This window comes from Sus scrofa, chromosome 12 (assembly GCF_054392235.1).
Source record: "Sus scrofa isolate SSC_HxYL_T2T_F1_AM1 chromosome 12, Sscrofa_HxYL_maternal_Yorkshire_Landrace_v2.0, whole genome shotgun sequence".
In the NCBI taxonomy this organism is placed as follows: domain Eukaryota; kingdom Metazoa; phylum Chordata; class Mammalia; order Artiodactyla; family Suidae; genus Sus; species Sus scrofa.
Window position 1 is genome coordinate 65,134,360 of NC_139394.1, and position 14,407 is coordinate 65,148,766.

A 14,407-nucleotide genomic window follows, 5' to 3' on the forward strand; every position below is an offset into this window, starting at 1 on the left:
GCTTGTGTGCAGGTTTTGGTGTGAACGAAAGTTTTTATTTCTCCCAGGCAAATACCTGGCAGTGGGTTGCCGGGTTATGTTTTCACCGTGTTCCCAGTTCTGAAGAAAGCGCCAGCCTGACCGCAGAGGGCGGTGCCTCTTGGCCTTCCCCCAGCAGCACGTGAGAGTTCTCGTTGCTGCTTTTCCTTGCCGACGCTTGGTGTGGTCAGCGTTTTGTTTCTTTGCGTTTCTAAGACTCATTCTAACAGATGTGTGGTTTTACTTGGCCTTTCCCTAGTGTCTGAGACGCTCAGCGTTTTTCACGCGCGTGTTCCCCGTCTCCGTATCTGTGCTCAGTTCAGACTCTCCCCCATGTTTCATTGGATTGTTCTGTTGGTGTATTTTGAGGTTCTTCATGTGTTCTGATATTAGGCCTTTACTGGCTCTGTGACTCGCAGATGGTTTCTCCTAGTTTATAGCTTGACTTGTCGTTTCTCTTAACCGTCTTTCCCAGACCGAAAGGAGTCTGTGGATTAAGTGCCGTTTGTCCGCTTTTCCCCTGATGGATTGTGCGTTTGGAGTCGTGCGTGAGAGCTCTTTGCCCAGGCGGGGGCCTTGAAGATCCCTCCCTGTTTCCTTCTAAAAGCAGCAGGGGGAGCACCTGTCGTGGCTCAGCGGAAATGGATCTGACTCGTATCCGTGAGGACGCAGGTTCTATCCCTGGCATCGCTCAGTGGGTTAAGGAGCCAACGTTGTTACGAGCTGTGGTGTAGATTGCAGACGTGGCTTGGATCCCACGTTAATGTGGCTGTGGTGTAGGCCAAGAGCGACTGCTCTGATTCAACCCCTGGCCTGGGAACCTCCATATGCCCCGGGTGCAGCCCTAAAATAAATACGTACATACATACGTACATGTAGTATGATTGTATAGTCTGCGTTTGTGTGTGCGATCTGTTTTGATTCATACTGTGTAAGGAACTGAGGATTAGGTCCAGTTTTGCCTTTTTCCTTTTTCCTTTTGCACATGGATACCCAGTCGTTCCAGCATTACTAAAGACGGCTCTAGTCCACTGAATTGCCTTTGTGCTTGGTCTCTTTCTGGACTCTGTCCTCGTCTGTGATGTATGATGCATCTGCTCCTTCACCAGCACCACGCTGTCCTGATGACGTAGCTTTGTGGTGGCTCTTAAAACTGGATTGCATGAGTCTTTCAAGTTTGTTCTTTTTCAGAATTGTTTTTTCTATTCTAGTTTTTTTTCCCCAGCATAGATTTTAGAATAATCTTATCTGTGTCTACAAGAAACCCCGTTGGAATTTTTACTGGAACTGCATTCAGCCTATAGGTCGGTCTGGGGAGAATTCACACCTAACTGTACCGAGTCTTAAAACCCACAGATGGGGTGTGTGTCTCTGCTTTCTTGCCTGCACTGTGTAGTTTTTCAGCATGCAGGTCCTTCACCTGTCTTCTCATTTCCCAGCTTTTGGAGCTATTATGAATAGTATTTTTTTAAAAACTTCTGTTTCTAGTTTTTCACTGTGGGTATGTAGAAGTATGATTGACTTTTATATATTGACCTATTCTGTGACCTTTTTACTTGCTTCTTGCTTCTAGAAGCTTTTCTGTAGGTGGCTTGAGAGTGTTGTCTTGTTCCTGACCCTGGAGGGAAAGCCTTTAGTCTTTCACCGTAAAGGGTGAGGTTAGCGGTGGGGTTTTGTAAGTGCCCTGTATCGGAGCCATGGAGGTCCTTTGTCTTCGTAGTTTACTGGGAGTTGTTGCTTGGCTCATGCCTGGTGTTGAGGTTCGTCAGGTGTTTTTTCTGTGTCGTTCGATAGAAGCCTGTGGCTTTCCTCTTTTGTCTGTTAATGTGATAGATTATGTTGACTTTTTTTTTTGTCTTTTTTGCCATTTCTTGGGCTGCTCCTGTGGCATATGGAGGTTCCCAGGCTAGGGGTCTAATCGGAGCTGTGGCCGCCAGCCTACGCCAGAGCCACAGCAACGCAGGATCCGAGCCGCGTCTGCAACCTACGCCACAGCTCACGGCAACGCCAGATCATTAACCCACTGAGCAAGGGCAGGGACCGAACCCGCAACCTTATGGTTCCTAGTTGGATTCGTTAACCACTGCGCCACGACGGGAACTCCTGTTGACTTTTTTTAATAGCGAATAAGCTTGTATTCCCAGGGTGAGTTTCATCTGGTTGTGGTGGATTAGCCTTTTTATATATTGCTGGATTGGATTGTCTAATATTTTGTTGGGCATTTTTACATCTATATTTATGGTTGATATTGGTATAATTCTGGCCCGCTAAGATGATTTCATGGAAAACAGCTAACAGTATTTGTTGCCCCGTAGTGAAATGTAAGTTTTCAAGTGAAACGTAGAGTTTGCAAGACTTAATGTTCCCCCCACGTGCTCTGACAGCTTAAAGAGTGTTCTGAAGTCCGTGGTGACACTGGTGTGCTTTCTTTTTTTACACCATGTGATGCAGTGTGTCAGCGTTTGTCAGATCTTCATAAGTCAGTGAATCAGTATTTTCTAAAATATTTGAAAAACATGGTGTTAGAAAATCATTTACAAATAAAAGACTGTTTAAACACGGGCTGTAGACTTGTAGGTTGTGATGTCACGGAATACAGCAAGTTCATCACTGTGGTTTCAGATTCTACCTTCTAATTAATCTTTAAGAAACTAACATTTTTCAAATTTTGGTGTAGTGTCAAAGAAGAACACATCCACAATTATCTCAAAAAAACTATTAAGGAGTTCCCATCGTGGCTCAGTGGCTAACGAATCCAAATAGGAACCATGAGGTTGCGGGTTCGATCCCTGGCCTCGCTCAGTGGGTTAAGGATCCAGCATTGCCATGAGCTGTGGTGTAGGTCGCAGGTGCAGCTCAGATCCCGAGTGGCTGTGGCTGTTGCTGTGGCCAGCAGCTGTAGGTCCGATTAGACCTCTAGCCTGAGAAGCTCTGTACGCCGTGGGTACAGCCCTAGAAAAGACAAAAAAGACAAAAAATAAATTAAAAAAGAAACCATTTCCTAAATTCTCAACACTCTGACACCACATGGGCAGGTTTCCCGCGCCAAGCAGTTCCCTGGTTCTCTGTGGACACGGCCTGGGTATCCTGTAGCTGAATTCATTCTGACCCCACCCGGAGGTGGTGCAAACCCTGCAGGTTAAGGGTGCAGCCCCAGCTCGGATGCCAGTCACCTGTACTCCTGGCCAACCAGCTAGAAACCAGGGCTGCCCACTACCCCTTCCTCTTTGAATAATTTGCAGTAATGGTTCAGAGTACTCAGGGAGGGAAACACCTATGTTTATTGGTTTGTTTTATTTTATGTTATGTTATTTATTTATTTACTTTGCTTTTTAGGGCCACACCTGTGGCATATGGAGGTTCCCAGGCTAGGGGTTCAATCAGGGCTACGGCCACCGGCCTCCACCACAGCCACAGCAACACAGGATCCGAGCCGCGTCTGTGACCTACACCACAGCTCACAGCAACACTGGATTCTTAAACCCACTGAGTGAGGCCAGGGATGGAACCCGAAACCTCATGGTTCCTCGTCGGATTCACTTCCCCTGTGCCACAAAGGGAACTCCTATTAGTATATTTTATTTATTTATTTTTATTTTTTGTCTATTTGCTATTTCTTGGGCCGCTCCCGCGGCATATGGAGGTTCCCAGGCTAGGGGTCGAATCAGAGCTGTAGCTGCCGGCCTACACCAGAGCCACAGCAACGCGGGATCCGAGCCGTGTCTGCAACCTACACCACAGCTCACAGCAACGCCCGATCGTTAACCCACTGAGCAAGGGCAGGGACCGAACCCGCAACCTCATGGTTCCTAGTCGGATTCGTTAACCACTGCGCCATGACGGGAACTCCCTCCTATTGGTATATTTTAAAGGCTCTTACAGAGACTAGAAATGAACAGCCAGATAAAGAGGCACATAGGGCAGGGTCCTGGAGGGTCCCGGCACGGGAGCTTGTGCTGCACACGGATGCCCCACCAGCCCAGGAGCTCTCTGGACCACTTCGCGTAGGGGCTTTGTGGTTCCATGGCGAGGGCGGGCGTGACTAAATAACAGAGAGGCTCCTCTGTGCCGGGAACCGGGACGAAGGCTGCGTACACACCGCGTCTCTTCCCGAGTCCCGAGAGCACGACACATGTCACCCAGAACAGAAAGGGCCCGACGTTGAAGGCCAGAGCAGCTTTGAGAATCTGACAGTTTGCGCTCAGGACAAATAGAGTTGCAAGAATTCTCACTAATTTTTTTCAGCTTAGAGGACAGTTATTTTCCATAAAAAATGATGTTTATGGTTAACTTCTAACACATTTAATGGTGTTAATTTAAACCGAAGTAATGATTTTCTCTCATTTTAATTCATAATACCTTAATACCTATAGATAAAACTCACATAAACAAAAGCTGTTTGCGAGTTCTCCTGTGTTCAGCGGGTTAAGGATCCAGCATTGTCCCTGCAGCAGCTTGACTCTCTGCTGTGGCGCGGGTTCGGTCCCTGGCCCAGAAACTTCCATATGCCACGGCTGCGGCTTCTCAATAATTGTTAAGATTTCAAAGTCCCGTGACTAGAAAGTTTGAGGTTCCTTGTTTTAACCTTCCAGGGTCACCGAAGGCTGAGTGAATGTGTTCGGGAATGTGCGCTTGGATAGAGCACTTTAAATGTAGGCGTCTAAGCAGTCCTTGAACTCCTGCTTTGGGGAGGAGGGTGTGGGCGAGGGAGTGTCTTTAGGGTGTGAGAGCTCGGGGGAGGAGCAGGGCAGTCCTCTGTTCCACAACCAGGTCCTGCAGAAGCAACCTTGCCTGTCCCAAGTGTGTTATGCGGATGTACTTACTCGTAATGCAGTGTGTGTGTGTGTGTGTGTGTGTGTGTGTGTGTGCGCGTGCGTGTGCTTGGGTGCACGGCACACAAGCCCCTGCTCTCCCTGGGTGTGATCCGCTCCTGGTGCACGTTGATTTCTGAGTTTCGAAGTTGTCCCCTTCTTCCCTTGCAGGCATAGAACAAGATGCAGTGAACACCTTTACCAAATACATATCTCCGGATGCTGCTAAACCAATACCCATCACAGAAGCCATGAGAAACGACATCATAGGTAAGCAGCGCTGGACGCTCTCGCCCCCAGACATGCCCGTTCACGGACACTGAGGGCGAGAACTTGTCGGGAACACGAGAGGCAGCGCACCCTCCCTGGTCTGTTCTCAGGGCACCTCATCATGCTGGACTGTAGCGCCCTTTGAAAGGTCCCCTCGGGGTTCCCGTCGTGGCGCAGTGGTTAGCGAATCCGAGGAGGAAGCCTGAGGTTGCGGGTGGGATCCCTGACCTCGCTCAGTGGGTTGAGGATCCGGCGTTGCCGAGAGCAGTGCTGTGGGTCGCAGAGGCGGCTGGGATCCCGCGTTGCAGTGGCTGTGGGGTAGGCTGGTGGCTACGGCTCCAATTAGACCCCTAGCCTGGGAGCCTCCGTGTGCTGCGGGAGCGGCCCCAGAAATGGCAGAAAGACAAAAAATAAATAAATAAATAAATAAAAGTTCCCCTCTTGTCTGTTGGACCCACATTATTAGGTTTTGACTTGAATGATGACAGCAGGAGTGGTAGCACAGGTACTGAGTCTTTATGCGTCCCAGACCGTGTTCTGAGCACTTCCCACTGATAAGCTCGGTCAGCTTTCTCAGGAACCTTGCAGCATAAATAGAGTCATTACCCTATAAATGAGGAGGTCAGTGATTTGCCCAAGGTAACAGCTCAGTCGGAGTCGGGACTGGAAGCCCGACCCCCGACCCCCGAGTGTGAACGGCGGCCATGCTCCTTGGCCGTGTTTTCCAGCCTGCGGCTCGGGGCCAGTGTCCTCCCAAGGAAAGACTGGAGGAGAACAATCAAAGTGCTTCACAGGCGTAAGGGCAAACGGACACCGTTTCAGAAAGTCGTTTGTGTCACACACACCTGTGTTTAGAGTCACATAAACATGTCAAAGTAAAAAAAAAAAGGTGTGAAAGCTTTTACTTTCTTGTATCAGAAAGACCTCTGGTGCACCTGTCATCGCAGATAAAAGTGGTTCCTTTGTTCATTGAGCAGATACTTCGTATATTCCCATCAAGTCCTAGGACTAAGTTTTGAATTTTTATTGCTTAATTTAATGAAGTATTTTTGAATTGTGAAATAGGGCCTGTTGTTCTACCCGTAGTGGATTCTTCTCATCGTGGGGCTCCTTCGGTCTTAACTTGTTATTGGGGACAGTAGGGCCCCCCCATCCAGGCTCAGCTGTGCTTCTTAAAGTGGCCACCATGCCTCAGTGCGCACCTGTTGGCCATTTCAGGCCATCGGGTGTGGCTTCCATTGTTTTCCTTGTCTTTTCCCACAGGGATGCCTGTGACACACGGGTCTTGTGACTCTTGGTGGCTTGTCCCCATCTGCTTGAAATTTGGGTTTTTCAGCGGTTCTGTTGGGAACGTTGTCATGGGAGTTCCTCCGTTTCCACGTGAGGGTTTGTTGTGACCACATTCTAGACTTTCCCAAACCGACTGTTCCTAATGGGACAGCTGTCAGCTCTCCTAATAGATTAGAATTTGGCTGTTTGAGGAATCGGTTGGCCAGTAATTCCTTGTGGTTTTTGTACCAGTTGATAACTGAACTGTCAGGCAGATGAGAAAAGGAGAGAATTTTGAGTCAAAACATCCTAAAATGAAGGGTCGCTGTGATGCTCATCTTCCCGTCCTTAAACTTCACCAGTGATGTGACGTGTTCTCCCGTAAAGGGAGAAGCCGGAAGGAGCCGGGGGCAACATTCAGGGATCGAGGGATCTGAGCGCTCTCACCCCAGCGTCTGTGCGGAGCATGCGAAAATGCTCACTACCTGTGTGTCTTTAGACCAGTCGCTCTCCTCTTGGGACCTCGTTCTTTTGACTCCTCCCCTAATTATTGGTCTCCTCTTTCAGTTATGCCGTTTTAATGTAGCTGTCCTTCAAGTAGGTTACAGTTCGAAGAAGCCTCCACTTCAGCTTTTACTGTGTTGCCCACGTGCCTGGCTCTGCTGTAGATGTTGCCTCCGTCTTCTTCCAGTCCTCCAAGTGGCAGAACTTTTAAAATACTTGAGGGGTACAGCTGGCACAATTTGCCGATGATGCGGAAGTGAGTGGTGTGAGCGGGCAAAGGGCATCAAGCGTGACTGCCTTCTTTCAAAACCTGACGACTCGCGGGTGCAGAGTTGCCCCTCGTAGGGGAGGGAGCGTGGGCGTGATGGGCGAGCCGAGCGGGCAGTCGGACGCTGCAGTCGCCCCCTGTGAGAGACGGCCAGCTGGAGGGGTGTGTTGGAAGCGCTCAGCAGGTGGATGGGTTTAGAGCCGCGAGACTGAGCGTCCCGGGGAGGCCTGGCCGGGGATGGAGAGCCAGTGGGGGGCCTGGAGAGCCGGCCCCGGACGCAGGCCCTCCTGTGTCAGCTGTGCGTCAGGAGAGCAGCTTTGTCTGGGAGGCGGGATGGTCACAGGTGGTAGGTCACAGGTGGTTGGAGACAGGACCGGGAACGGGGTGGAGCTGGCGGCCGGGTGGGCCTGTTCACTACGGTGGACCGTGAGGGCGAAACCTTAGCTGGAGGCGTCTTAGGAGCAAATAGGAGGAGTGGAGAAGCTCTTCTGAGGCATTTTGCTCAGAGGTGAGCTGGAAGGGGTGTGAGTCTAGGGACGGTGGTTTGGGGTGTTGTGTTTAAGGTGATGTGTCGTAAGCACGGAAGGTGGTTGACAGCAGACAGGCACGGATACCGTGCGACACACAAACGGTTCACAGCTGGTGAGAGTGAGGCAGTTTCTAGAAAGGAAGAGTTGATGCTGGCGAGGCCGGCAACCCCTTGTTGTAGGAGGAGGTCCAGAGGAGGCGGAAGAAGGTGGGCTTGTGCTCAAAAGAGGGGTTGCCCCCGTGGGGCCGCAGGCGAGTGTGAGCTCCTAGCGCCAGGGCCTCGTAGATGCGGTGGGAGGGGACGGAGTGTGCTTTCTGGTGGCTTCTTCTGTTCTCCTAGGGAGGCAGGAAGCGAAGAGGCCAGGTGCTGATAGGGAGAGCGGGTGCGCAGTGTGTCGGCCAGGGGAGTGAGCGTAAACGCACCGGGAAGCGACGGCTCGGCCGGGAGGGTCACTGGGGTGCCACCCAGGTCACGAGCCTGAAGCCGACCCAGCCGCCCTGTTTACAGCCAGCTAGGAAGCAGCTTATTGATGAGTTACCCTTTCTTGAGGCAGTTCCCACTTTTAGCCCAATTTGTGTTTTAAATTTTCTACCAAATAACATTTTGATAAACTTTTCTTTCAGATAACTTTTTTTTCACAAATCCATAACTCCGTAGGTTACAGCCCTAGAGATAGAATTGCTGATTGAAAGGGTACGTTCCTTCTTAAAGCTTATTCTGGAAACTGCCAGCTTGCCCTCCAGAAAAAGATACACTAGTTTATATGCCCACTAGCGGGTGTCAGTTTTCCCATGCCCTTGTTTAAGCACCTGGATTGCTAAAGCAGTTTTGTGCCACTTATTAGAAAAAGGTGGTGTGCCTCCTTGTTCTCATCCATAATTATATCTATTTGGTTGCCAGTGAGCACAGGTATCTTAGGAGCCGTTTTATGTTTGTTCTTTAGTCCGTTGTCTTTTCATGTCCTTGCTCACTTTTTTCTTTCAAGGCTTTCCTGTTAATTTGTAAGCGTCCTTGACATAGGAGTGAAAATACTCTGTCATTTGTGTAGAGGAAACTGTCATATATGTTCCCCCCCCCCCCAGTTTGCCTTTTTATTCTCTTTGGGGGGTTTTAATGGACAGAAGTTAATTTTTATTGTTGACTCTTTTGATTTCTGCTTTTGTGTAGATTCTTAGAAGGACTTGATTCCTACTTGAGGATCAGCCATGCACCCGTACTGTCTCGTAATTGCCTCTAAGACCTTCTGATTTATAATTTATATGCCTTATGGTGATTTCCTAGTTTGGTTTGCAGATGTGTGCAGTTTGGATTTAGAAAAAAATTCATTATTTACCGTTTCTTTACAGCGAAGATTTGTGGAGAAGACGGGCAGGTGGATCCCAACTGCTTCGTTTTGGCGCAGTCGATAGTCTTCAGTGCCATGGAGCAGGAGTAAGTCCCTTCACACGTTCCCGTCGTGCATTCGCGGGGATTCGGGCTCAGTCCTAGGAGTAGACGTGGCTCAGCTAAAACCAAGCTGTGTCTTTGAGGACTTAAGTACCTGGGATGTTGATAGTATCTCATAGGCACGCTGAGTCTATCTCGGTTAGTGGTTTCCTTTAAGTACAAATTATATGACTTCCCTTAGACATAAAACAAATTGTCCTTTTTGATCTTAGTCGTTCCTAAGTTAAAAGGACGTGTTTTTAATTCCCAAGTCGCTTGGGGGCGATCGTGGCTCTGGTGCGATCCAGTAGGTGGGGTGCCTGTTCCCGCAGCGCATGTCCTGAGACGGCCAGCCTAACCTGGTGGCGCGTGCTTGGCGCTGTTGTGGCGGATGCTGTACTACTAAATCCACAGAGGTCTGCTGAAACGGCCTCCAACGTTTTTTTAGGCTCACGATTGCTGCATGCCCTCAGAAAAATCTACAAATTCATTCCTTCATTGGACATTGCCGAAACGGGTGCTGTGCACAGTTCGATGTAGTAGCTGCTCTGAGGGACAGTACAGCCTAAGAAGAGCCATAGGGCATGTTCTTTGGTTCCTGGACCGTGAGGTGGCCTGTGTCCAGTGCCAGGAGGGCTCCAGAGCCAGGAAGAGGCGGACGGGCTCCGCGCAGGGAGAGGCGGCAGGACCCGCACCTGGGAAGGGAGCCCCTGCGGACCTGGGCCTCCGGGACGCAGCAGGCACAGGATGGAAAGAGTGTGTCCCTCCCAGTCGAGCTCTTTCCTCGGTCCGTCCCTCAAATTGTACCTTTTTGTCCACGTGCAGGCACTTTAGTGAGTTTCTACGAAGTCACCATTTCTGTAAATACCAGATTGAAGTGCTGACCAGTGGAACTGTTTACCTGGCTGACATTCTCTTCTGTGAGTCAGCCCTCTTTTATTTCTCTGAGGTAAAGTCCGATTTCCTTTCCCCTCTGTCAGAGCATCCCGGCCTCACCTGGGAATGCCGGGGCCCACTTGCAGACAATAGCGTGAGAGGGACCCGTCGTTTCCAGACAGACCAGTTGGGTTTAAGTCCTGTCGTTAGTGGTTTAGGCTGTATCAGATGGCCAGAGGATTTGCATGGCGTGGGAGACGAAGGTACACGAAAAGTCAGTGTGAGGTAACTAATCGTGAGAAAAAAAATGCAGGGAGGCTTCTGCCTCGAAGAGGAGGCAGATGTTAGGTATTCCGAGCTGTTCTAAAAGCACAGAATTGGATCATTTATTCTAGCGCCTAAACGTGTGCAGAGCAGACTTGAGAAGCCAGGAGGAAGGGCAGAAAATGTTTGCCTGCATCCTCGGGTTCCTTCAGCCTCTCGATAGGACTGCCCGGTGACGCACCTGCAGCCAGCAGTGCGCGTGGTACTGTCTCAGAGCCTAGGGTGTAGTGGAACGGTATTTGTGAGGCTTCAGCAGGTGAAATTCTCCTGTTGCAAAACAGGTGACTGTTAAAAAGAGGGTGTTTCCAGCCTTGCGCAGCCGTAACTCAAACTCACACTTGCGTCCTGCCTCTTCACACAGTACACCCCTCACTCAGTTGATTTGTTTCCTCACCCGCCTCTTTGCCACGAGTTTAAGGCCGCGTTTGTCCAGGTTGATGTGGCCACATGGACCGGGTGAAGTGACCAGATGTAAGGGATTCGGTCTGGGTGGTTTGCTCTCTGTGTGTTGGCCAGCAGGGAACCACTAATCCCTCTTAAATTTTTACTCCAGTTCACTAAAGTTTGCATTCAGCTGTGTGGTGCTTGTTTTGTTACTAGTTTTTATTTGCTTCCCCCCCCCGCAAAAAGAATGTTTTTAAACTTTTCAATCTCAAATGTACGTTGCTTCCAGGCATTAACTGAACAAGTGGATCTGTTTGGTCGGGGGAGGGGGGGCTTGTTCCACGGGTCTTTTTCTTTATGTTCTGTATCTCAATAGGTGGGGCTTATGTGGAGATTAGACACGGTGAGGAGGTCTCTGCTCAGCGTCTTATTTTGCTCTTTTATATTCTTCCTTCCCAGTACATGGAGAAAGAGGACGCGGTGAATATCTTACAGTTCTGGCTGGCAGCAGATAACTTCCAGTCTCAGCTTGCGGCCAAGAAGGGCCAGTACGATGGACAGGAGGCCCAGAACGATGCCATGATTTTGTACGACAAGTGAGTCTGCATGGATGGATTCAGCGAGCATGTGTGCGGAGGGTTTGGCGTGTGTGCTTCGGAGGTAAAGAGAAATAGGCTCCGTCTCTGCCGACAGGGAGCCCAGAGGCGCCGCTCTGCACTCTTGTGCAAGGGGCGCGGCTCTTAGAGTGAGGGGGGCCCGTGTGGACGGGAGGGTTGCCTGGCAAGCAGGGCAGTGACGCCGGAGCTCACCACGCGTCCCCGGAAGAAAGACCTGAATCGCACCCTGAAGAAAGAGTGGATCTTGCTGGCCGAGGAAGGCGGCGAAGCACATTCTGGGCAGAGGCGTCGACATGAACGCGGTCGCGGGGACCTGGGGGAGCGTTGCTGAAGAAGCTGACTTTGGGGCGCGGAAACTTGCTGGAGAGGACGGAGGCGGATGACGCCGCCTGGGGTCTGTGTGGCTCCACCAAGTGCACCTCCCACTTCCTGGTGCAGGTCTGCGCAGCCTCTGGGTTCACCACGCAACGCGGTGTCGTTTCTCAAGAGTTTCCCCTGAAAACGAGAGGGCAGCAGCATCCTACGGTGAACAGAATCGGAAGCGGTCTGTTTGTCCTTTTCACGTAACTTTTCTCGGTCTGTAAAGAAAAAGCCGTGTGTCATTGGTGTCCACAAGCAAGTGCTGAGACGATAGCTTGAGGCTAGAGGAAGCTCCACGGGGCCCGGGGGCTGGAAGAGCCGGGGCGTCTGGTCGCGGTCGGGCCGGCCCACGCTCCTGTCCGCATAGCCACCTGGGCTTGTTGGGAGCAGGCGTCCCCTCCTCCTCCCGAGGAGCTTCTGACTCCGGGCTTTGAGGTGTGAGCCCGGGATCTCTGTTTCCAGAGGACCCCCAGGGGATTCTGACGAGCAGCCAGGTGAGGGATCTGGTCTCATTTCCTCATTTTGCCCATAAGAAAACTAAGGCCCAGGGGGGCGGTGACCGTCTCAAAGTCACTGAGCAAATGAGTGCTGGAACCTGGACTGGGATGTGATTCTTAACGTTGTCCGCTGTTTGTTTCAGTTTCTCTAAAACTAAAATGTGGGGGAAAATATGATATAAGAAATATTGTTAGATCGACAAGAACGTGGCAGGCATTTACATTTAGAAATTTGGGGTGCCAAAAATTCAAATCATGGCGGAGTAATTGCCCGCTTGATGGTGCACGATGGGAGACTCCCCTTTTGCTAAGAAGACAAGTGATAACAAGAAAAAAGAGCCTTTTCGAGGCCGGAGCAAAGGACTGGCACCAGCAGGGTCCCGGCTGGCGCCGAGTCCCACACAGAGCAGGGACCCCGTTTTCCCTCCAGAGCCGTTTTTAAGTGACGGTCACTGGGTGATATCCCCAGGCCCTGTCATTGTGCCGAGTTCACGGTACCACACGTGACTTGACCAGCTCCTTGTCACGTCATCGCCTCGTCAGCCTTTCTGTGTCTGTCTTGTGAACAGGCGTTCGAAGCCACGGATACGTGAGGACACAGCTTATGTGTATGTTTTTCTGCTTTTACTGCCTTTTTTGGTCTTCACGTTGTCCTCAGTTTACCAGGACACTAGTTGCATTGTGCCCGGTGAGGTCAGAAATCTCCGCGTTGCCCTTGACGCCGGCTCCTTCGCGAGTCCTGTCATCCTGCCCGCGTGTTGGCGCCCCACCCACGGGGCCGCAGTGCTGTGCCGCCTCCAGTTCCCGCGCCTAGATTCTGTCTGCCACATCGTTGTGCGGGTGTGCTCCTGCATCTGGTGCCGGCTCTGCCGGGGTCTCTCTGCGGGGGGCGGGTCCGTGTCTTGCCCAGGTGCCCAATGGGGAACAGGCGCCCAGGAAGTGTGTGGACATGACTTCTGTGCCTCGGTCGTGGCTTGACCTGAAAATCTTCCACAGGAGCCAAGGGTGATGGCAGGCACAGCGCGAGGTGCCAGGTTGCCCCTTTGGGGCAGGGGATAAAGGCCACAGCAGCAGCTCTGCGCCCTCACCCTGGGTCTGCAGTAGCCTCATGGAACATTCTGGTGTGGGTGCCACTTTAAGGTGCTGTGATTGCTGTGGACTTTGGTTTATTTTGGCTGTCTTTCTGCCACAGGTACTTCTCCCTCCAAGCCACACATCCTCTTGGATTCGATGATGTGGTCCGATTGGAAATCGAATCCAACATCTGCAGGGAAGGTGGGCCCCTGCCTAACTGCTTCACCACTCCATTACGTCAGGCCTGGACCACCATGGAGAAGGTAATGGGACCCCGGAAGCGGTCAACTGCAACGAGCCCGAACGTAGGATGCGGGAAAGCCAGGTGTCCGAGAGCAGTGGAAGCCGAGGCCCTGGGGCAGGGAGTCTGAGCGGGGCTGGGGGTTGCACGTGGTGGGTGTTAGCCTGAACCTTCCAGGCGGCTGTGAAGCCCTGGAACTTTCCCCACCCGTGAAACGGGCTAATACAGATACTAAGTCGCAGTTACTGTGAAGCCAACAGTGACGCAGGGGAGTGGAGTGTGTGTCGTGAGGTAGCGGCGGCTCGGGGGCGTGTCCACAGTGCTGACGCTTGAGCACTGTTGTCGTTACTGCTGCTTTTAGACAAGAGGCAGTGTCGGGCGCGGTTAGCTTAGCGATGAGCCAGGTGTTTCACCAAAACCCTCCCGGAGGCTGGGGCCCCAGAAGAGGTGCTCAGTCATGAAACGCTGGAACCTGTCAGTGGCTCACTGTTCTCGCAGACCAGAGCAGAGTTTTCAGGAATTGTGCCGAGCCCAGGATAAGCCCTTGAGGTTGTTTGGCTCACACAGGTCACGTGTAGCCAGGAGGAAAGGGATTAGGAAAGCCCTGTTAGTTCCACACATAAAATCTGAATTCCGGGAATACGGAAGACTTAGCAGCAAAAAGCAGCTCAGTGACGGGCTGGTGATAAACAGGCTTAGAGTGGCAGCTGTTGCCCAGGTCGGTAACTTCTTCATGATTAAGATTAAAAGTTTCTGATCTTAAAGGAAGCGTTCGAGATCTGTATTATATAAAGACGAAGTTTTCTGGGTAAGAAAAGTTAAAATACAGAGAAAAGCAGAAAGAATTCCTTACTATGTGTATCTAAGGAACTGACACTAATTTTTAAGAATACTATCAAGTAGATAAATGGGGAGAAGACACGGATGCCTCATTCACTAA

At 51.0% G+C, this 14,407-nt stretch overlaps 1 protein-coding gene across 1 annotated transcript in view; it reads left to right on the forward strand.

The window, feature by feature from the left end:
* AKAP10 (A-kinase anchoring protein 10) overlaps positions 1 to 14,407 on the forward strand; it is a gene marked incomplete at its 3' end in the record, with an annotated part of 50,096 nt that overhangs the window by 20,720 nt on the left and 14,969 nt on the right. Inside the window, 5 exon segments of the mRNA NM_214138.1 lie at positions 5,001 to 5,099; positions 9,016 to 9,100; positions 9,920 to 10,043; positions 11,138 to 11,274; positions 13,345 to 13,489. Coding sequence (NP_999303.1) covers positions 5,001 to 5,099; positions 9,016 to 9,100; positions 9,920 to 10,043; positions 11,138 to 11,274; positions 13,345 to 13,489 — 590 coding nt within the window.